Source organism: Cryptosporidium muris, genomic scaffold (genome assembly GCF_000006515.1).
Source record: "Cryptosporidium muris RN66 scf_1106632354001 genomic scaffold, whole genome shotgun sequence".
Taxonomy (NCBI): domain Eukaryota; phylum Apicomplexa; class Conoidasida; order Eucoccidiorida; family Cryptosporidiidae; genus Cryptosporidium; species Cryptosporidium muris.
Window position 1 is genome coordinate 347,806 of NW_002196578.1, and position 20,145 is coordinate 367,950.

At 29.2% G+C, this 20,145-nt stretch overlaps 13 protein-coding genes across 13 annotated transcripts, besides 13 other annotated features; 8 read left to right on the forward strand and 5 right to left on the reverse strand.

Moving 5' to 3' along the window:
* Positions 1 to 231: 231 nt before the first annotated feature.
* CMU_006610 (uncharacterized protein) lies at positions 232 to 2,013 on the reverse strand (the record flags this gene model as incomplete). The annotated part of the gene is made up of 1 exon (XM_002142051.1): positions 232 to 2,013. The coding sequence occupies one exon, from the start codon at positions 2,011 to 2,013 to the stop codon at positions 232 to 234; it is 1,782 nt and encodes a 593-aa protein (XP_002142087.1).
* An 807-nt stretch (positions 2,014 to 2,820) lies between these two features.
* CMU_006620 (cell division control protein 28, putative) lies at positions 2,821 to 4,002 on the forward strand (the record flags this gene model as incomplete). Its single annotated transcript, XM_002142052.1, has 1 exon — positions 2,821 to 4,002. The coding sequence occupies one exon, from the start codon at positions 2,821 to 2,823 to the stop codon at positions 4,000 to 4,002; it is 1,182 nt and encodes a 393-aa protein (XP_002142088.1).
* A 62-nt stretch (positions 4,003 to 4,064) lies between these two features.
* Positions 4,065 to 7,229, reverse strand: CMU_006630 (amine oxidase, flavin-containing family protein; the record flags this gene model as incomplete). The annotated part of the gene is made up of 1 exon (XM_002142053.1): positions 4,065 to 7,229. One exon carries the CDS (start codon positions 7,227 to 7,229, stop codon positions 4,065 to 4,067), a length of 3,165 nt encoding a protein of 1,054 aa, XP_002142089.1.
* A 276-nt stretch (positions 7,230 to 7,505) lies between these two features.
* Positions 7,506 to 7,529: a sequence feature (AT_rich).
* A 179-nt stretch (positions 7,530 to 7,708) lies between these two features.
* Positions 7,709 to 7,738: a sequence feature (AT_rich).
* Positions 7,739 to 7,744: 6 nt separating this feature from the next.
* CMU_006640 (uncharacterized protein) lies at positions 7,745 to 8,704 on the forward strand (the record flags this gene model as incomplete). The annotated part of the gene is made up of 2 exons (XM_002142054.1): positions 7,745 to 7,848; positions 7,906 to 8,704. The coding sequence occupies 2 exons, from the start codon at positions 7,745 to 7,747 to the stop codon at positions 8,702 to 8,704; spliced, it is 903 nt and encodes a 300-aa protein (XP_002142090.1).
* An 86-nt stretch (positions 8,705 to 8,790) lies between these two features.
* CMU_006650 (uncharacterized protein) lies at positions 8,791 to 11,133 on the forward strand (the record flags this gene model as incomplete). The annotated part of the gene is made up of 1 exon (XM_002142055.1): positions 8,791 to 11,133. The coding sequence occupies one exon, from the start codon at positions 8,791 to 8,793 to the stop codon at positions 11,131 to 11,133; it is 2,343 nt and encodes a 780-aa protein (XP_002142091.1).
* Positions 11,134 to 11,155: 22 nt separating this feature from the next.
* CMU_006660 (uncharacterized protein) lies at positions 11,156 to 11,911 on the reverse strand (the record flags this gene model as incomplete). The annotated part of the gene is made up of 1 exon (XM_002142056.1): positions 11,156 to 11,911. The coding sequence occupies one exon, from the start codon at positions 11,909 to 11,911 to the stop codon at positions 11,156 to 11,158; it is 756 nt and encodes a 251-aa protein (XP_002142092.1).
* Positions 11,912 to 12,134: 223 nt separating this feature from the next.
* Positions 12,135 to 12,998, forward strand: CMU_006670 (3' exoribonuclease family protein, putative; the record flags this gene model as incomplete). Its single annotated transcript, XM_002142057.1, has 1 exon — positions 12,135 to 12,998. One exon carries the CDS (start codon positions 12,135 to 12,137, stop codon positions 12,996 to 12,998), a length of 864 nt encoding a protein of 287 aa, XP_002142093.1.
* Positions 12,999 to 13,218: 220 nt separating this feature from the next.
* Positions 13,219 to 13,857, forward strand: CMU_006680 (GTP-binding nuclear protein ran/tc4, putative; the record flags this gene model as incomplete). The annotated part of the gene is made up of 1 exon (XM_002142058.1): positions 13,219 to 13,857. The coding sequence occupies one exon, from the start codon at positions 13,219 to 13,221 to the stop codon at positions 13,855 to 13,857; it is 639 nt and encodes a 212-aa protein (XP_002142094.1).
* Positions 13,858 to 14,189: 332 nt separating this feature from the next.
* Positions 14,190 to 14,969, forward strand: CMU_006690 (peptidyl-prolyl cis-trans isomerase, fkbp-type family protein; the record flags this gene model as incomplete). Its single annotated transcript, XM_002142059.1, has 1 exon — positions 14,190 to 14,969. The coding sequence occupies one exon, from the start codon at positions 14,190 to 14,192 to the stop codon at positions 14,967 to 14,969; it is 780 nt and encodes a 259-aa protein (XP_002142095.1).
* Position 14,970: 1 nt separating this feature from the next.
* Positions 14,971 to 14,991: a sequence feature (AT_rich).
* A 15-nt stretch (positions 14,992 to 15,006) lies between these two features.
* Positions 15,007 to 16,149, reverse strand: CMU_006700 (uncharacterized protein; the record flags this gene model as incomplete). The annotated part of the gene is made up of 1 exon (XM_002142060.1): positions 15,007 to 16,149. One exon carries the CDS (start codon positions 16,147 to 16,149, stop codon positions 15,007 to 15,009), a length of 1,143 nt encoding a protein of 380 aa, XP_002142096.1.
* Positions 15,532 to 15,562: a sequence feature (AT_rich).
* Positions 16,108 to 16,146: a sequence feature (AT_rich).
* A 9-nt stretch (positions 16,150 to 16,158) lies between the features above and the next one.
* Positions 16,159 to 16,207: a sequence feature (AT_rich).
* A 112-nt stretch (positions 16,208 to 16,319) lies between these two features.
* On the forward strand, positions 16,320 to 17,630 carry CMU_006710 (uncharacterized protein; the record flags this gene model as incomplete). Its single annotated transcript, XM_002142061.1, has 3 exons — positions 16,320 to 16,844; positions 16,901 to 17,432; positions 17,506 to 17,630. The coding sequence occupies 3 exons, from the start codon at positions 16,320 to 16,322 to the stop codon at positions 17,628 to 17,630; spliced, it is 1,182 nt and encodes a 393-aa protein (XP_002142097.1).
* Positions 17,445 to 17,493: a sequence feature (AT_rich).
* A 220-nt stretch (positions 17,631 to 17,850) lies between the features above and the next one.
* Positions 17,851 to 17,875: a microsatellite.
* Positions 17,876 to 17,878: 3 nt separating this feature from the next.
* Positions 17,879 to 17,937: a sequence feature (AT_rich).
* Positions 17,901 to 18,332, forward strand: CMU_006720 (uncharacterized protein; the record flags this gene model as incomplete). Its single annotated transcript, XM_002142062.1, has 1 exon — positions 17,901 to 18,332. One exon carries the CDS (start codon positions 17,901 to 17,903, stop codon positions 18,330 to 18,332), a length of 432 nt encoding a protein of 143 aa, XP_002142098.1.
* A 60-nt stretch (positions 18,333 to 18,392) lies between these two features.
* On the reverse strand, positions 18,393 to 20,134 carry CMU_006730 (uncharacterized protein; the record flags this gene model as incomplete). The annotated part of the gene is made up of 9 exons (XM_002142063.1): positions 18,393 to 18,517; positions 18,608 to 18,700; positions 18,844 to 19,066; positions 19,131 to 19,291; positions 19,386 to 19,455; positions 19,542 to 19,617; positions 19,672 to 19,753; positions 19,831 to 19,922; positions 19,989 to 20,134. 9 exons carry the CDS (start codon positions 20,132 to 20,134, stop codon positions 18,393 to 18,395), a joined length of 1,068 nt encoding a protein of 355 aa, XP_002142099.1.
* Positions 18,554 to 18,595: a sequence feature (AT_rich).
* Positions 19,297 to 19,354: a sequence feature (AT_rich).
* Positions 19,457 to 19,530: a sequence feature (AT_rich).
* Positions 19,767 to 19,825: a sequence feature (AT_rich).
* Positions 20,135 to 20,145: the final 11 nt, after the last annotated feature.

The following is a 20,145-nucleotide window of genomic DNA, read 5'->3' on the forward strand; positions in this document are numbered from 1 at the left end:
CCACATGCATACATACATGCATGTGACATGCAAGTACCGGTATACCGGTACTGAAAGGGTTTTATCATAGCTGGGTTTGATTCAAAAGCTTAAGATAATCTTCTTATATAATTAAAATAAAGATAAAATGAAAAGATTTAAGATATGAACTATAATTCTACTATCAGTATAATTTTGGGGTCAAAATGGTTATCTAAAATGTGTAAATAACCAATATAGCTCAATATAAATCTATTTACTTGGAAATATCAATATTTCACCATATGGAATATCTTGTTTGATATCTATAAATGACTTAGATTTTAGATGTAATAATTCAACGAAAATTGGAGCCACTACAGAAGCTGGTTTATTACCTACTAGTTCATGTAAGCTTAAGGTACTAGACTCACTAAATTTAGTATTTAAAAAGTGCATTGTTTTAGCTGCTCTAGAAGACAAGAGATTTACTTCCTCCTGTCCACTCTTGTTAAATAACGGAGATACATCATAGTACCCCCTTCCTTGACTGCCATATTTAGTCCATGGAGTATAAATTAATTCAAAGTCATCATTTTGGTATTTAGATCTAACTGGAGTCAGAGGAATTGCCTGAAACTCAGCATCATTCTCTTTTTCAATTTCAGAGTATTCAGCCTTATCAGTAGACTTAAGAAAACAAGAATTATATCCATTTTGTTCAAAAGTATCATCTTCTACACTTTTTGCATAAGATCTTTCATAATTCCAAGTATTTGTGTCAGAATCAACTGAATTAACTTGTATAGATTTTCTCTTTCTACTACTTCCAGAAAGAAAAGTTAAGAGTGGTAGTGTCTGCAAATTGTTTATTTGATTAGTAAACAGTAAGCTACTACTTGTTCCTTTGTAAAAGTTTTTAATTTTTTCAACTGATGAAATATAAGAAATATCAACTTTTAGCTCTTTATTAGATAACTGTAAATCCTTATCTAGAGGTAAATCCAATATCTTCCTCCTACGCTTTAGTGAAAAAGTTTTCACCAATGAGGTTTCTTTAGCTACTTTTATTACCTGTACATTATCTATACAGTCATTATTAGAATATACTTTAGGAATTTGATTGATTTGACTTATCCCCATCTCAAAATAATTTGTTGTACTATCATTTTGAGCTTCGAATGTTTCAGAAAGACCACCAATACTCTGATACCTTGTATTTGGTGTAGAATTTTCAAGTGTACCAAAACTCGACCTCACATTAATACGACTAAATTCAGGGCTGTTTAACGCAGAGCTTGATAAATCTATATCTGGATTATCCAACTTTGTCCTTTGAGTAGAGTCAATTTCTTCTAAACCCTTTGCAATAATATCCATAGGATTAGTCATATCACCACGGCGTTTCTCTACATCATCTAGCATTTGCAAACTCTCTGATATAGTATTATCAACTTCCACATTTATTGTTTCACATCCATTATTTATAAAATCTTCAAACTCCATATCAAAAATAATTGGTTCAATAGTGTGTAATGAAATTTGAGACTGAGATAATTGTGAATCTTCGCTTTTTGGTATAATTCTAGCGTGCTCACCACTATTCGATAATGGGAGAATATCTAAAAGGTTAGTATTTTGACTATTAATTATATCAAGTGTTTTGTTTATATCTTCTTGGCTAACAAGATTATTAAAATTATTATTTCCTTTCTTCGTAGCTGGCTGAGAGGCCATCTTAGTTAAAGAGTTATGATCACTATGGAAGTTCTGCATTTTAGATAAAACATCAGAACACTTTATATCTAGAAATTCTACCTTATGATGATAGACCTTTACAATTCCTGTGAGGAGTGCACAAGAGATTCTTAAAGGAACCCATTCTTCCGAAATCTTCTGAATAATTTCTTTAATTCCATCTTGCAAATTAATATCCATCAAATCCCTTTTCTTCAATCTTCTGTCACAGTATGCTACAAGCCATATATTCGCCAAATTTCCATCGGAAACGTATTTAGAGATAGGATCTTCAAGTCTACTGCTTAATTTATTCATTTGATATACTTCGTGCAGTAATCTAACTTCAAGTTTTAAATAATATATTTATACTAAAAGAAGTACACTAATAAATCAAAACTTAGTTCATTGACAATATTTCGAAATATTAACTTATTACCTTTAAGTTTATTTGCTACTTAAAGATATTTTAGAGGCTTAATAGTTTAACATCACAATTTAACACGAAATTTGTGACCCACACAAATCCCGCCTCTATAATGTCTTGTGTCGATCTGCTCTTAGGCAGTATTATAATGCATACTTGTTCATAAAGCCAGATTTTTTAATTAATTACTGTCAAAAAATAATAATATAGTACTCATAATTATATTATTTGTTTCTATTGTTTAGACTTCATTTTTCTAATGGATTATTTGAAATTTTGTAATATCAAAAGATTACTTAAATTATTTTTTTCTTAAGAATATTACGTACCAAATCCAGATTCCGGAAAAACAATAGCTGACATAATAGCTTATATGTGAACTTGCACTTTAATTACTCACCCCAGTAACCCACTAGAAAAAGTTTTCTGAACCTTTATCAATAAACTTTAATACATAGTGTTTTTCTGGCCTGAGGTGAACATATATATAGTTTGACTAGACCTTTAAAGTATATGCTTGATATTAAACAAGAAGCTTCTTAGGAGTACAAGATTAAGTACCGAATTGCATGCATGTAATTTACGTCAAATAGGCGCCTAATATGTGGGGCAGCAATGTCAAAACATGTGGATATCGTCTAAAAAAAAATAAGCTAAGCTCATTATAGGTAATTAAGCTATCCATTATAGCTAAAACAATGCAGGTATCGAGCATTGTTAAGACAAAAAGTACAACATATGTAGTCTTACAGGAGCTTGGAAGTGGAACTTATGGCCGTGTAGTTAAAGCGTATGACCAAAATGATCCAAAGAAATTAGTAGCTATAAAGTTCTTCCATCTTGAAGAGCATGAAGAAGAAGGTGTACCAGCTACTTCTATTCGAGAATTAGATATTTTGAAATCTTTGAAGCATCCAAATATTGTCAAATTATTTGAAGTCCATTATAGTCGTCCATCTGATGGACCTCCATTATTACTAGCTGTATTTGAATTGTGTGTAAATGACTTAAAAAAACATTGCAAGGCCTACACACAAACATTAAGAGAAAGATATCCTGACCTTAGAAGTCCAATTGCTGAGCATACTCAGTGGGCAAAAGAACTAATGTTTCAATTATTGAATGGCTTAGCATACTGCCACGCTCACAATATTATGCATCGTGATCTGAAACCACAAAATGTTTTAATTGGATTGGATGGGATTTTAAAACTAGGTGATTTTGGGTTAGCTAGGGCTTGTAGGTTACCTCTACCAGAATATACTCATGATGTACTTACAATGTGGTATAGAGCGCCTGAAATTTTGCTAGGTATTAATAAATATTCTCCTTCAGTAGATGTTTGGTCAGTAGGATGTATAATGGCTGAATTATTCAGAGGAGGACATGCCTTATTACCTGGAGAATGTGAAATTGACATGGTTTGGAGGATATTTCGAACACTAGGAACACCTACTGAAGAAACATGGTCTGGTATATTTGAATTAAAATATTTTGACAAAGATTTTCCAGTCTGGAAATGCAATGCATTAGAGAACCTTAAGAATTTATGTAAATTAGCAGACTCTTCAGCTCTAGATCTTTTGTCAAAGTTGCTTGTTTGTAATCCAAATGACAGGATATCATGCAGAAATGCGTTGGAACATCCGTGGTTCGATGATCTGGATAAATCTAAGTATATCATGTGGAATAATAGAGTTATTTTACCCAGAATGAATAATATATTAAGTCTTTATACAGATGTGTCTAATGATGAGAATATCCAACAAAATAACTCGAATAAATTAAGTGGAAAGTCAAGCTATAAAACAACAGCTGATAAGCGACGTAGGGATTCTGATAAAAGAGGTATAAATAAGATGACAGTTGGAAATATTTAGTAGTTAATAAAGTTCTTTATATCATAAAATATATATTTAGATTTATATTCCCAATTGAAGATCTATCGGTTATCAAGGAATTGACAAATTTGGGTTGTTGCTCTTTTAGCACTTAATAAGGCTCCATTCACTGTTCCAAAATTGTTAACTGTTGTTCCATCTCCAGCAAAGTACAAGTGACCATCGAAATGGGGCTTTATTAATTGCACAATATGAATTTCCTTACTATCTATAGTATGGACAGGGATACTACCTCTTGTAAACTCATCATCCTTCCAGACTTTAACAGACCAGTCGAGGAGAATAAGTTCAACTGAATCAGTTACAATATCTCTGAGTAATTCAAGGCAAATATCAACTAATTGTCTTAGAGGTAACTTTGAAGATGATTTCGTGCTAAAACGATCACACAATTCCTGAGATATACCACAAACTAAAGATCCAGGAGTTTCGTTATTAATATAAATAGTCACTGAAGAATTGTTCAGATTGTATATCTTTCCCTCCAATATTGGGCACCATGATTTAAATTGATCATGGGTATTATCAAATGTCAGATAAACTTCTGTATAGTTGTTCATATCAATAGATTCAATAGAATTAATTGTTTCAGATGGCAGTAGAGGCGAAAAGTTTATAGTTGATGAGTTAGATGTGGGATAAAATTGTTGAATTTCATTAATATTTAAACTAGTATTAGACTTAATACAACCCTTTAATACTCCAATTGGTAAGGTGCAAAGTACACATATAGCCCTATACCAAGTTCCATCTGCGGCTCTTACATTCACTTGATCCGTCTCGTTGTTGTATAGAATATCAGTAACATTTTTATTGTACAAAGTATGGTTGATTGTTGCCTTAACTAGATCTTCAATATTAACTTCTATTTCACTATTAAGTACTTTTGTAGATCCAGAGTTATTTGACACTTGATTAGTATCATCATTAGGACAACACCAATACTCTCTCCAAGGAGCTTCCTCAAATCCTACAAATCTAGGTAATCTTTCCCAATAAATTTGTTCAATGCCTTTATTCAGATTTTCATCATAGTCTCCTTTAGTCATAATTTCTATGATACTCCATGCTATTGGACTTAGATTTGAGATATTTAATCTTTTCATAATAATGGGGATACAATGATTTATTAGTAGCCATCTCCAATTTATTGGCTTCTTAATTTCTCCTAACTTCTGAATAATAGATCTTGAAGGATTTATGTCAGTATATCCTCCATCATATTGAGTATTAAATATTTTAATTGGATTATCTAGGATATTAGATAGTGGATGGTATATATCAATAGCTACTTCCTCCAAAAGTTCCATTGAAAGTTTTAGTAACTCATTACATAACTCAATAGTTTCAATAGGGACACGAATTCCAGGTTTTCCAATATCCTTGCGATGAAAATAATATGATTTTGAATTTAATTGACTATTTGACTTTTTGGGCCACTTTTTGTATGAACAAGCACGGCCTAAAGACGTATTTTGAGCCTCAAGTATTATAACTTGTAGATTCCTTTGAAGTAGAAGTTCAGCAGCTCTCATTCCTGCGACTCCTGCTCCAATTACTATTACATCGTAACACTTCGTTATATTACTGGATATGAAAGTTGTTGGAATGCAATACCTATCCCTTATTTTGTCTATTGTCCATACTATCCAAGGAGCTAAAAAATAACGTTGTAAATGTTCTGGTAATGATAGCCAAGTTAATAATTTTGGAAAATATGCTTTTGTCATGGCATATTCTGCTCCATAATATTTCAATGCATCTAAATCCCACCTTCTTCCAGCCTCATCATGAGAATCGTAAGGTCCATAAATTCTCAACACTCCATTTTTAATAAATTGAGTATAGTAACCTACTTTACCGTTGAATTCACCGTAGAATATACTCCGATCATATGTACTTCCTTCATTATCATGTTGATATCTTACAATTAATTTATAGGCTTCTAGTCGTGAATCTAAGATACCACTAGCACCTAATATATTGAATGATGCATAGGGAGTCTTCCACTCCATATTAAAGATATCAAGTTTAATTAGTGATATTCTACAGGGTAAAATATTAATTAAGTACTTCAATAAATTCCTAAAGTTATCCTGAGTTTTATCTTTAAATTTGTGGCAAATTATACATACTTTTTCTTCATTAAAAAAGCTGTGAGGACAGTTTTCCGTTAAAAACTTAGATTCAATGTAATCGAGGCACAGATTGCAATACTTGTGATTACAAGAATAAATAATTATTTCTAATTTTTTGGAATATGATTGACCCAATATTCCTTTGAAACAGATGCAACAAATATCATTTGAAATTTGTAATGACTCAGATCCCTCAGGATTTTCTTCTTTTGCTATTCTTTTGGGAATAATATCATATTTACTATTATTGTCTAATGTCATAATAAAGGGAATAGCTTTATACTCCAAACTAGAAGCTTTAGATTGTAGGTACCCCAAATCTAATGCGATCATTCTACTTTCAAAAAATCCTCCATATTGCTTGAAGCTGAAGTGTTTCCTTATCCCTTCTTTTCTTCTTCTCCAGCAACCTTGTCTCTTACCACTTAATTCTATATGTAATCCATTCCCATTTACTAAACCAGTCCTGAGTTGTCTTAAGTATGTTAAATCGTCTGCTGTCTGGAAGCACCAGTGCCACTCAATTGGATTCCTTGGTTTATTCATATTATTTTTATTATAGTTACTTTGATAGTAGCAAATTGTACATAATCTAGTGCTTGTATTAAATAATATCACGTTTTCAGATTCGGCATACACTTTGCAATTGTAGCAAATCGCTCTACCACATACATCCATCCTACATACAAAACTTGGGATTAAAGATATATCTGTAGAAGTAGAACACGTGGGTATCGTAGATATTTCACTATCAGTATATTCCAATTGTGTTCTATTTAGAGAATTCCCACAAGAAAAACATATAAGTCCTTTTTTCATCATGTTTGTAAAATAAGAATATGGTTTGCAAGAGTCTATCATTGGTAGCCTCTGTCCATTTATATGTTGATCTTTGGGTAAGTAGTTATATTCATGACATAATCTATTGAAGGGTTCTACTATATTTCTCTGTTGTATAACTTTAATATTTGAATTATTTTGCAATACTAGGTCCATACCATTATATACATTGTGATTATACCAATAGTCTTGAATTTGGCTATCTTGAAACTTTTTTAAAGTATCCATAATAAAGACCTCTAGTTTTATAGTTTCTGGAGAATATATAAATTTGTTTAAAGATTAAGAAAGATAAAACACATAAAGAAGGCTTTAATAAAAATACTGTGGGGTCAATTTTTGACTGCAGTACAGCTTTTGTGGGGTTATTAACTGACTCAGGTACATGCAAAAAAAATTAGTAAGTTTATCTTGAGCGCTTATTTTATCAAATATTTTGTATTATGGCGCTAAAATAGAATATAAAAGCAATTTTTATTCTACTAAGTAATATATAATAGACACTTTTTATATTATAAAAAAATATTTGAAAAACTCAGGATTTATCTATATTTATTATAAATGAGGTATCAATTATTTGTTTTTAAATATTAACAATCACGTAATTTAAGTAAAATGTCATATTTTTACTTAACAAATTAGTTGGCGCTCTGAAAGGTACTAAAAGTGAACAAGTATAGAAACATTTCTTGAAACTATTACTTTAGTTATTTTAATAATTTATTTTGAATTTATATGCCTATATGAATACATTAATCAGAATTATAAACGGTAATTTACAAGTACTTAATAGTCGTATTCATGCTGCCAGAGTTGCTTATGAACAACGTGACATTGAATCATCAAGGTAAGTAAGGTATTACCCTTAAATAGTATTGCATCTGACAGTTATTTTTTCCTTTAGAATGGCTCATATTGGGGATCTGCATCAAGAAAACCATATACATAGCCATAGTGAACTGTTAAAGATTGTAGTATTTGGAGGTTTGGATGGTATAGTCACGATATTTGCACTGGTATCTGGATGCGTTGCTGTACACTTTAAATTAAAACAAATATTCACTATATGTATGGGGAGTTTATTGGCTGATGCTTTTGCAATGTCTATGGGGGAATATGTAAGTTCCTCAGCAGAACATGAATTCATTAATGCAGAAAAGCAAAGAGAAGAATGGGAAATTGAGCATTGTCCCGAAGAAGAAATAAGTGAGATGGTCGAAATTTATAGAAATAAACATGGATTCTCATTGCAGGATGCAAATGACATGGCAAGGCTTGCTTTTAAATATAAAAACTTTTTTATATCACATATGATGATGGAGGAGTTGGGTCTCTTATGTGAAGTGAATGAATCACCCAGACTACAACCTATAAAAGGAGCTCTTACTATGTTTCTTAGCTTCAGTTTATTTGGATCTATTCCTCTTCTGTCATTTGCTTTTTTCGAGTTATTCTGTAATCGTTATTCTCTTTATGAATTATATTCAATTAAACCATCATATATTTTTGTCTGCTTATGTTGTGTAGCTACATTGTCCATACTAGGCATGATAAAGGGAAAGTTTTGTAGTATACCTCCTTATAAAGCAGCTTTTACAATGGTTTTAAGTGGACTAATTTCTGCTTCTATGTCATACTTCGTTGCATCATTTATATCTTATATATCTGAATCTAATATAATAACTGCAAATTTAGGTTTCTAACTTGTATTGGCGCCAGCGCTAATGGAATGTATAGGTACCAAGAAGACTTTAAATGATTAGGTTTTCAATTATTTTGAATATTAGTTATGAAGAATAATCATAGAAATAAAGATAAACTCAGCAAGAAATTTAATAGTGATACTAGAAAAAGAAGGATATTGGATAATAGGGAAATTGATAAATTTACTCATGAAGAATGTAAAGGAGGGACCTCTTTAAAAAGATGTAGAGATAGAAAGGGAATTTCTAGATATTTACAGAGTAATGACAGAATTTTAAAGTCAAATATATTATCAGACTCAACTATTAGTGATATAGATGAACCATTGTCATCTACTGAAGATATTTTTTCTAACTGGTTATCAATGATAAATGTTTGTAGCGAAGAACCGATCCTAAACAAGACAAAAGTGAAGAACTTAAAATTAAATCCTAAAAGTGAAGAATTATTTTCGAAGGATTTACAGGACTGTACATTAAAAGATGGAATAGTGTGCGATAATTCAGTTGATAAATCCGATTACACCTCTAAAACCGAGTCACATGTCGAGAATAACACTAATATCTCTAATTTAACACAGAATTATTTTAATGACTATACAAATTTTGGGATGATATCTTTACAATCTATAGAATCTAAATTCAATTTCTCAAATGACTTGGTAATTGTACATCCACAAGGGTTTTCTCCCTTTAGATCTCCTTTTTCACGAAAATCACATCGAATGAATGATATTGAGAAATTTACCACTGCAGATATATCTCAAAAAACTGTCTGTTTGGACTACTTTGGGATTGAGGGACAAATAATTTCAAACTGGAAGACTCTGACTCAAGATTTTCCTTTACATACTAGAGATAATATAGTAGTGGAGCTGCAGTCATTATTTAGATACATAAATGGTTATATTGATATTGAATATTGCGATCCTGACTGCATACTTTCTCCTTGGATAGTATCTTTGGTAATGTTACACATTAGTAATCATATCTCTTGTATAAGGAAATTAGTATTATCAAATAATTCTGTTTTAAAGAAATATATTAAAAATAATGAGAGTTCTTTTAAAGGGATAACTCACAATATTGATCATTTAGGTGATGATAATTTAAGAGATCAAGGATTTCATCGTTGTAGAATTTTGATTTTATCTCCATTTCGTGGAACAGCCAAAAGATGTGTTGATATTTTGATTAAACTACTACCTCAAGGTAAAAGAGCAAAATATCTTGATAGATTTAATAAGGAATTTGGAGATCCTGAACTTGAATCCCAAAATGATGAGGCTGAAAAAGTAGGTATTGTAAGAGATGACCCATTATATAGATATCTATTTGTAAATAGTAATCATGATGATGATTATCGTGTTGGTATTCAAGTATCTAAATCTGGAATATTGTTTTATAGTCCTTTTGATCAATCGGACATTATACTTGCATCTCCATTAGGGCTAAGACGTATTATTGGAACTAGAGGAGAATCAGATACAAAACGTGAATATGGATTTCTGTCTAGTGTCGAAATTTGCCTTATATATGGAGCTGACATAATTTTAATGCAAAACTGGGAACATTTGCTGGATATATTTGATGTATTAAATAAACTTCCTAGTAAAAATCTTGGATCATGTGATATTAGAAGGATATATCAGCCTTTTATAGATGGAAATTCAAAAATAATGAGACAAACAATCTTAATAGCATCAGGTCGCTCTGAAGACTTTACATGTTTATTTAGAAAATACACAAATAATTGTAGAGGTTATGTAAGACTATGGAATAGTCTAGAGAGATTAAGAAAACTATCAAATATAAATAAATTTGAATTACCTTTAAATATAGCTGCATCTCTTGTTCCTGATTTAAAACAAATGTTTATAAAGGTTAGTAATCAAATAGATTCTGAAGAATCCATGTTATCATATATGTCAAGTTATTTATATCCCGATATATTAGCAGCTATAGATGGGATAAATCAAAGAGTATTATTAGTTCTTCCAAATTATATTTCATATCTTCGAATACGAAAATATCTTATACAACAAAGTGCAGTGTTTGGATCTTGCCATGAATCATCCTCAAATTCTTCTTTATCAAAAAATAGGCTTGCTTTTTATAAAGGTGAACTACCTATTTTAATAACTACGGAGAGATTTCTATTCTTCAGGAGATATTTATTGAAGGGGGCTACAACTGTTATTTTCTGGGGTCCTCCAATATTTCCAGTTATATATGTTGATTGTATATATAGCCTAAACTTTCCATGTATTGATAAATCTAAAAACAAAACCAGGGATCCTCTTTCAATCGTGCTGTTTCATGAGCTTAATTCATTAGCTTTGGAAAGAATTGTGGGAACAAAGAAATGTTCTTATTTACTTACAAGATCTAAAATAAATAGACCTACAATTATAATTGGAGATTCCTAATATGTATTAAGATATTATCATTCTAAAATTGAAGTGCTAATCTAGAACTTAGTTTATTCCTTGAAGCTTCTTTTTGATTATAAATTTTGTGCAACTCACGGACTATATCCTTTTGTTCTATCTCGGGTTCCTTTCTCCCAGCTAAAATTTGTTTTATTGAGATATCTTTTAATTGACTTGTATGCCGATTTCTCATATAATTGTACCTTTGAGGTATAGTTATTGCCCACCGAGCTTCCTTTTTTCCTTTAGTTTTACCTTTAAGAGGTAGAATTGGAGGCAGGTTTTTCGTTGAAGTTTCTATATCTCCACTTGAATCTTCTATATTTTCATCTTTATTATAATTGATATTTAAGTTATCTTTATTTATTTCATCATTTGCCTGTGAAATTTGGAATTCTTCAAGTTCTTCTATACTCCAATTCCTAACTGTATCTCGTTCAATAAGTTCCAGAGATCTAGTTGCAGCTGATCCATTATCAAGATTCATATTTTCACGAGCTAAAGAAATTTCAATTCTTCTTTCTTCTTCTTCAATAGATCTCAAAGCACTTTGTAATTGTTTTAACTCTTCCTGATAAAGTTGTATCAGTTCTTCCATTGTACTTTTCTGTATCATACAAATATTGCGTCTATTTTGAAGTAGATCTATACCAATAAGTTTATTACTATCCAATTCTCTCGTTATGCTTCCATCTATATATGAAGACTCAGAAAGAGCTTTGGCCTGCTTAATTAATTTATCCAAGTGTTCAACTATACTTCGGGGATATTGCATCTGTACTACATTATGTACCAAACTAATAATCTCTTTAATTGCATCAATTCATATAATAATCCTAAAGATTTGTAATCTGTTTAAAAATCTAAATATTCCTGGAAGTTTTTAGACCATGCATTACGTTATTATCCTCTTGATAAAACCGCCAAATGTATGGATACTTCCCACGCCTAAGCTATATCAGGTCTTACACTCTATTAGAGTTGAAGACTTCAAATAAATGAATAAAGACTTATTATGGTCACTATGTCCAAATGAATATCTTAAAAGATTTATAGAACAAGGCATACGCCCAGATGGAAGAACATCGGAAATATCCCGTAGTATATGTATTCAAAAGAATACAATACCTAATTATGATTGCTCTGTTTCAATAAAAGCTGGAAATTCATCATATATGGCAGGGAGTACAAATAAAATTGCAGCTAATGAATCAGATAGTGATATTCAACGTAGAATTATTGTTAATATAGATTTTCCTAAGGTTTGTGGACTTACAGTAAGTACTAATCAATCTATATATATAGCAAATACAATAATGGAATGTTTAAATGATACAAGAATTCTAAATAAGGACTTGTTGTATTCGAAAGTTAATGATAAGGATATATTTTGGGTAATATATATAGATATAGTATGTCTATCTTATGATGGAAATGCTCTAGATTATTGTTTCCTTGCAGCTGTAGCTTCCTTAATAGATACAAATATACCAAAAAATATTGAATGGGATAAAGAATATTCATGGTATAGGATATCTAGTGATAATATTTCATTGGAGCCAGGTGAAAATATTTATGAGGACACAAATGTACAAGAAAACTCTTCAAGTCGTATACTAAAGTATATTCCTATATTTGTCTCATTTCTTTACTTATCTGGTGGATATTGGGTATGTGATCCAAGTTATATAGAAGATTCACAAGGTGATATGATATCATTTTGTTGTTTAGGGATTGAAGAAAAAGCTACTTTAGTGACACAGCGTATTACAAAATGTGATACGTGTCTACAATCTAATTTATCTCATTTAAAGAATGTTGCAATTCAACATGCACTTAATATACGTAGATTGTTAATTTAGTATTTAATAAGTCTTTATATACTTTATTAAACAGTTGTACAAGTAATTTCCTCTTTTTTTATTATTAGTTTACAATACTCATGATACATTAGCGGTAAGTATATTAGGCGCTTTCAGTATTGTGGGTGCTACAATAAGACGGCTATTAGAGAAGGGGGACACGGAGGAGAAGAAATTAATAGTTATTGTAAAGTACTCAGAACATTAAAATTTGCAAGTAATGGCAGTACAAGCACCAGAATTCAAGCTTGCACTGGTTGGTGATGGTGGTGTAGGAAAAACGACACTAGTAAAACGTCACTTGACAGGTGAATTTGAGAAGAAATACATACCAACTATTGGAGTTGAAGTACATCCATTAAGATTTAATACAGATTTTGGTCCACTTATTTTTAATGTATGGGATACGGCAGGTCAAGAAAAATTTGGTGGATTAAGGGATGGATATTATATTAAAGGTCAATGTGCTATCATTATGTTTGATGTGACTTCGCGAATAACTTATAAAAATGTCCCTAACTGGCATCGTGATATTGTACGTGTATGTGAGAATATACCAATAGTTCTAGTTGGAAATAAGGTAGATGTTAAGGATAGACAAGTTAAGGCAAGACAAATTCAATATCATAGGAGACGTAATTTACAATATTATGATGTATCTGCTAGAAGTAATTACAATTTCGAAAAACCATTTTTATGGTTAGCAAGGAGACTTACTAATCAACCAGCTCTTCTATTTGTAGGTCAGCATGCAAAGGCACCTGAAGTATCTATTGATCCAACTCTTGTTGCTCAAGCTGAGAAGGAATTGACTGATGCTGCAAATGCGCCAATTGAAGATGATGATGAAGATCTTTGAATGTTTGCATTATCAATTAAATATTTATCAATATTAATGAATCTTTTAGAAAAGTGAAGATTTTAGAATAATCTTAAGATAAATAGGTTAAGTGAGTATAGTACAAGTTATCTTAAGTAATGTTTGTATTGTAATATATTGTGATACATATTACACACAATTAATGAAACAGTATCTTTAGTATTAACAGAGTTCGTTAAAATTAACTAATTATGTGTATGATACCTAATTATAGCTAATAAGAATTTGTAATAATGGCGCAATAATGCCTTAACCGGGAGATATAATAGAAATAAGTAAATTAAATAGTCAAAATTCTTAGTGATAGAATAATGTTCAAGATCTTTAGAATTATATTATCTACAAATAAAAATAAGAGGAATTTAGATTCCTTTAAATATGAGGAATTTGGGCTTACATTGGCACAAATTACTCTTGTTGATGGAGATAAGGTTGATATATTTGTAAAATTGTCAAATAATAACCAAATATTAAGAATAGCAACTGTTACAAAAGCACAGCCAAATACTTGTTTAAGGCAATTAAAATTTCCAATAAATTCTATAATGCTTTGTAAAGGGAATGGTACAATACATTGTATTGCAAATTTACCTTTAAGAAGTAAAGGCTGTCATAAAAATGAAATTATTTATGAACAAAGAGAATTTCAAGATAAAAACCAATTAAAAAAAGAAACTGAAATTAATCCACAAGATATTATAAATTTTAAAGGAAAACAAAATTCTAATGAAATTAAACCAGGTTATTGTCGAGAATTTTCTAATGGATTAAAATATGAAGTTCTGTCAATAACCAATTTACCAAAACATGATAAACCACAAATTGCATTAAATGGAAGTAATGTTAAAGTTAAGTATGAAGGTAGACTAGCTTCTAATGGGAAAAAATTTGATAGTGGAATATTCTCATTTACTCTTGGATGTGGTGATGTTATTAAAGGTTTTGATCAAGGTGTAAAAGGTATGCTTGTTAATGAAAAAAGAAGAATTTTTATTCCATCTAAACTTGGATATGGATTAAAAGGTTCACCACCAATTATCCCAAGAAATGCAGATTTAGTTTTTGAAATTTCATTATTACAAGTTGCATAAGATAATTTTATAAAATTTTAAAGTCTTGATTTAGAAATTAAATAGATTGTTTTGGTTCTAAGTCTTTTTTTGTATCATTTTTAATAAGATATCTTATTATTCTAGGTAAAGAATAACTTGTAAATTTTGAAACGAAATCTTCATTTAAATTTGATGTAACTTTTTTTATTCCAATTACCTGAAAATGTTGAATTACTCCATCATAATATAGTAATATTATATAATCTGCATTTGAATTAACATTTATTATTGGATAGAAAATACCCCTTTCTTTCCAAAATAGCAAGATCTGTATATTTAAAATCTCTTCTAAACTATTAATATCTAATTCTGTACCCCAATGAATATTCCCAGGTATTGATAATTTATCACGAACCATTATAGCTTTTAAGAAAGGTGTTGTTATATTTCTATTTTCTAATTGATTATTATTTAATATATTTGTCGGTGACCAAGGATCATCCCATATACCAGATAGCTCTTGATAAGACATCATTTTTAATTTATCTATGAATGATACACTATCCCAGTTATTTTCTATAATGTGTATTATACTCTCTTCTTTATTTAATTTTTGATATTTAAATAAATTAGATGTATAATTTTCACTTATAGCTTTAATTTCTTCATTTTTAAAACCAACAAAATTATTTGCAACTTTTTTACGTAAATCAGTTACTGTTATATTTTTGAGGTCTAATGCTGATATTACTGAACTATATAAACAATCTCCTCCTGCTCCAGTATCTCTTAAGCAGATCCAATATCCATATCTATATAAACGTTCTTGCCAGTTTCTAGATACATCAAGCCAATTATATCTTGTTTTAATATAACTACTTATTTTTGAACAGTAGTTTCTTAAAAGAAAAGTTTTCAAAATTTTTTTGGAGTTATAAACATATTTATTTAGGTGGTTTCTACTTTGTGAATTATTTGGTAGTAGTTTAAGATTAATAAATTCATAGTTGAATAACATTACCTTTTTATTTGTTCCATTATTATAAAATTGTCTTACTTTTTTTTCAAAATCATAGTGACTTTTAACTTCTTTTGTTATATTATTTGAGTTGGAGAATGTTGTATTATCACTACCATGACAGTAATGTATAACATATAATAAGATAAACCATATCTGTATATATATAAATAAATATTTTAATAAAGTAAAATTATTCATGCATCTATGAAATATTTAATTTTTCATACTTTTTTAAAAAAGATTCTTATTAAATATAGGAATAGATTTGCACCTGATAGATTTACGTGGGTGCATAGCTCCTCACAGATTTTACTTTTTCCCTTTTTTTTTTTCTTTAATTAAAGCAAATTTTCTTTATTTTTTTTGAAATGTTACGTTCATCTGAAGATACGGTCTTTGAATATGATCCAGAATTAGGAAATAACAGTGGTGATCAAAAAAGTACTAAAGAAACTGATAATCAAATTAAAAATATGCAAGAGTCAACTTCACGAAGTGATAAACAATCAATTCTAGGTGAAGTTTTAAAGACTGACTACTTAAAACTGATACAATCTGTAGCATCTGAGAAGAATATTAAAGTTGGTAGATTAGCTCCACCCAATATAAGTACTGAAAGTTACCAAGGTGCTTTAACACGAATTAAAGTTGATCTTGACGAAATTAAAGAAACTATAGAGACAACTCAGAAAATTATAGATAAAGATGAAGAAATTTCTCAAACAACACTTTTTTCTAATCCAGATATATTACTAGGTGAAATTGAGCAGTTAAAAAATCAATTGAATATACTTGCTAGCAAACAAGCATCATTTAGTAATCAATTACCTTCTTCCGATTCATTAAAGCAGCAAACTATATCTTTTAAAGATATAATTAATGAGTTGTTACACGTAAGCTCTATTAGTTTCTCTTTATTAATTATATAATGACTTGTTTTTTCTTATAGTGTGCCAATACATTAAAATCAACTAAATACCTTCAAAATAATTCCGATAATACTACAAATATTGATGAATTAAATAAAGAAAATAATGAAAATTTAACTGAAGTATCAATAGTATGTGTTGGAGATAATAATTCAAGTTTAAATTTGAAGGATTTGGTTGATCTAGAACGACGTATCTCTTTAATAGAATCATATCTTGGAATTGACCAACTTTCTACAATGCCTTATTCAGATATACAATCAGCAATTAATGATATGACTCAAAAGTTATCTCTGCTTGATTCAAATAGATTGGAGGGTATTTTCCGTCGTGTTCAGGCACTTTCCTCATCTATTGAACAATTAAATAAGAAGAGAAGAGATTTAAATGATAAATTGTTTGATGAAACTGATTCTACAAGAATCACTAAATTATATGATATACTTCAACAATGGAAATCTTCTGGAGCTATTTTACCATTTATTCTTGAACGTTTAAAACTACTACAAATATTTCACCAAGATATGGCTCAGATAAATTCTCGTATTGCAGGTAATGTTTTTGATATTTTTATTTATAATAATTAAAAATTTTAAATTTAATGTAATTTATTGCTTCTATGTAGTTATGGAATCACAACAATGTGATATTGAAAAGATTCTTGAAACTTGCAAACTTTCTTTTGAAAAATTAAATAATACTATTTCATTAGCTTGTAAACAACTTCAAAATATTCAGAATATCAACTAAAAATTTAACCTCAACAGATAATCAAGTCATATTTAGTAATTATAAGTTAATTTTGCTACTATTATATTTTAAGTAACAATGTTGACAAATATGTATATATATATATTTATGCATGCAATAAAGTTATGTGAAGCTACCGGCTTTTACGTGGACCTACCGGTAATTACGTGGTTGCACGTATTATTGCATGAATAATATTAAAATATGGGACAATATAGAGATTATATTTTATTTTATTTTATTTTTTGAATAATTTCTTTAAATAAATTAATGATGTGTAAATTATTTTTTAAAATATTCATTTTATGTGTAGCTATTGTGTGTGGCCAGAATATTCAAGATGAGGTAGTTTTATCATTACCTGAGGAACCTTCTCCTAGAAGATTATCTGGACCAACATATTATAATACAGTATATGAACCTGTATATGTACAACAAGTTGAATATATACCAGTTAAATCATATAAGAAAGTTGCATATACACCACCAAAAAAGAGTACCACTACAGTGACTCAGGTAGTACCTTCAAAAACATCAGTTAGGTATGTACCAGCTGGGTATGCAAAAGGAGTACAAGAAAGACCACAGATGTATGTTCCAGTAACTAAGGCACAACCTACAACTTATATTCCAGTAACAACAAATAAACAATTTAGGCAATTAGAAGAAATTGAAAATATCAAACCTCAATTAATTGAATAAACTATTAAAAATAAATACTGAAATTTTGTAGTAATACTGGTAAATAAAATTAAAAGAATATTAAAGATCAGCAAAAAATCCATCAATATCTTTCTTCTTTTTTTTTTTATCTCGTGGTTTAGATGAAATCATATTATCAACTAACTTCATATCAAATATATCTATTACTGTCCCATGAGAACAAGCTATATAAAAAAAATTTATGGAAACAAGAGGAAAAGATTAAAAATATTAAATTAAATTATTTGAAAACTTTTATTAAACTCAAAACTTACCAATAATATTTTTCTCTCTTGAAACAGCAACTTTGGAGCATTCAAGATTTGAAACATCGCACTTTTGTTTATATCTTACATGCTTTAAAAATCCTAAATATTGGAATATTTGAGAGGGATAAGTCATTTGTATTACTTATTAATAATCATATATTAAAAATACTGGAATAATCAAGCACAAATATATACATTTGTACTTATTTATTCAAGTAAAATCCAAGGTTATAAGTACTTACCAATAACTTTATTTGGAAAGAATTCCACAATTTTTAAATTTCCATCACTAGTAGCGATAATTGATGTTTGTTCATCTAACATTGCAAGACTTTCAACACTATTATCTCCGTGAAAACCATCAACAAAAGGAATAGTAATGCGATCACTACAATCTCCAAAGTTATCCCAGGTAAATAATAATAAGTTACCTTCATCAGTTCCACATACAACATTTTGATTATTCTACAATTTTTTTTTTTGGTAAAGTAATTAATCAGTAAAAAACATCAAAATTTTTACTTCTTACCCTAAATAAGCTTATACATAGGATATTCTCTTCTTGAGCATCTGATAAAGATACTAAATGATCTTTCTTTTTATTTGTATATATACTTCTCAAATCATAAATTCCAAGAGTATCACCACAGGCAACAAGAAGATTTTGTTTAGTATAACTTAAACATATATCTGCCAAAATAAAAAAATATTAAATAAATTCAAAATATGGTTAAATATATATATATAAATATTCATAATCTTATGACACTTATTATTAGCTTACCATTAATACAATCATCATAGTCTTTGAATGATATTGAAGGGTTTTTTGGCTTTTCTCTAGTATCCCAGATCTAATAAAATAAATATCAATAAATAGAATTCATAATTAAATAATTAATTTGATATATTACTATATATTTTAATTAGTTATACTTACACAAACATATCCATCATCATCACCATTAACAATTATATTATCATTGATCCATTTAAGAGAATTTATTGCAGAATTTCTAAAAAAAAAATACTTAAGAATTTCTTATTAAATCATAAAATAAAAACATTACCTATTAATGCATTTCCATTCCTCTTTCCAATTTGAATTTAATAATACTATCTCACCAGTGTTATACCCTGCAATCGATTTATCTATAGTAATACCAAAAAAAAAAAGTATAATTAAATCAAAATCTCATTATTAAATATAATTATATAATAATTCTTACTATTCCTCAATTCAATATTTCTACAAGATCCTTTTTTCTTATATAACTCTGAAACTGAAATTATGCAACTGTCATCAAAATCATACTTTATTCTAAATAGTTAAATGAGCCAGATAATGAATCTAATGATTGTAATTTACAAAGTAATCATAACCTACTTGAGTATTCTACCATCTACATGAGATGTGTATAAAGTGTCATAATTAGTATCAAATTTACAATCCATTATTAACTCAGGTGTATCACCAATCCTAGATATAATAGCATCCTCTTCACTATGTAAAATAAGACTAAATGATGACATCCTATACTCTA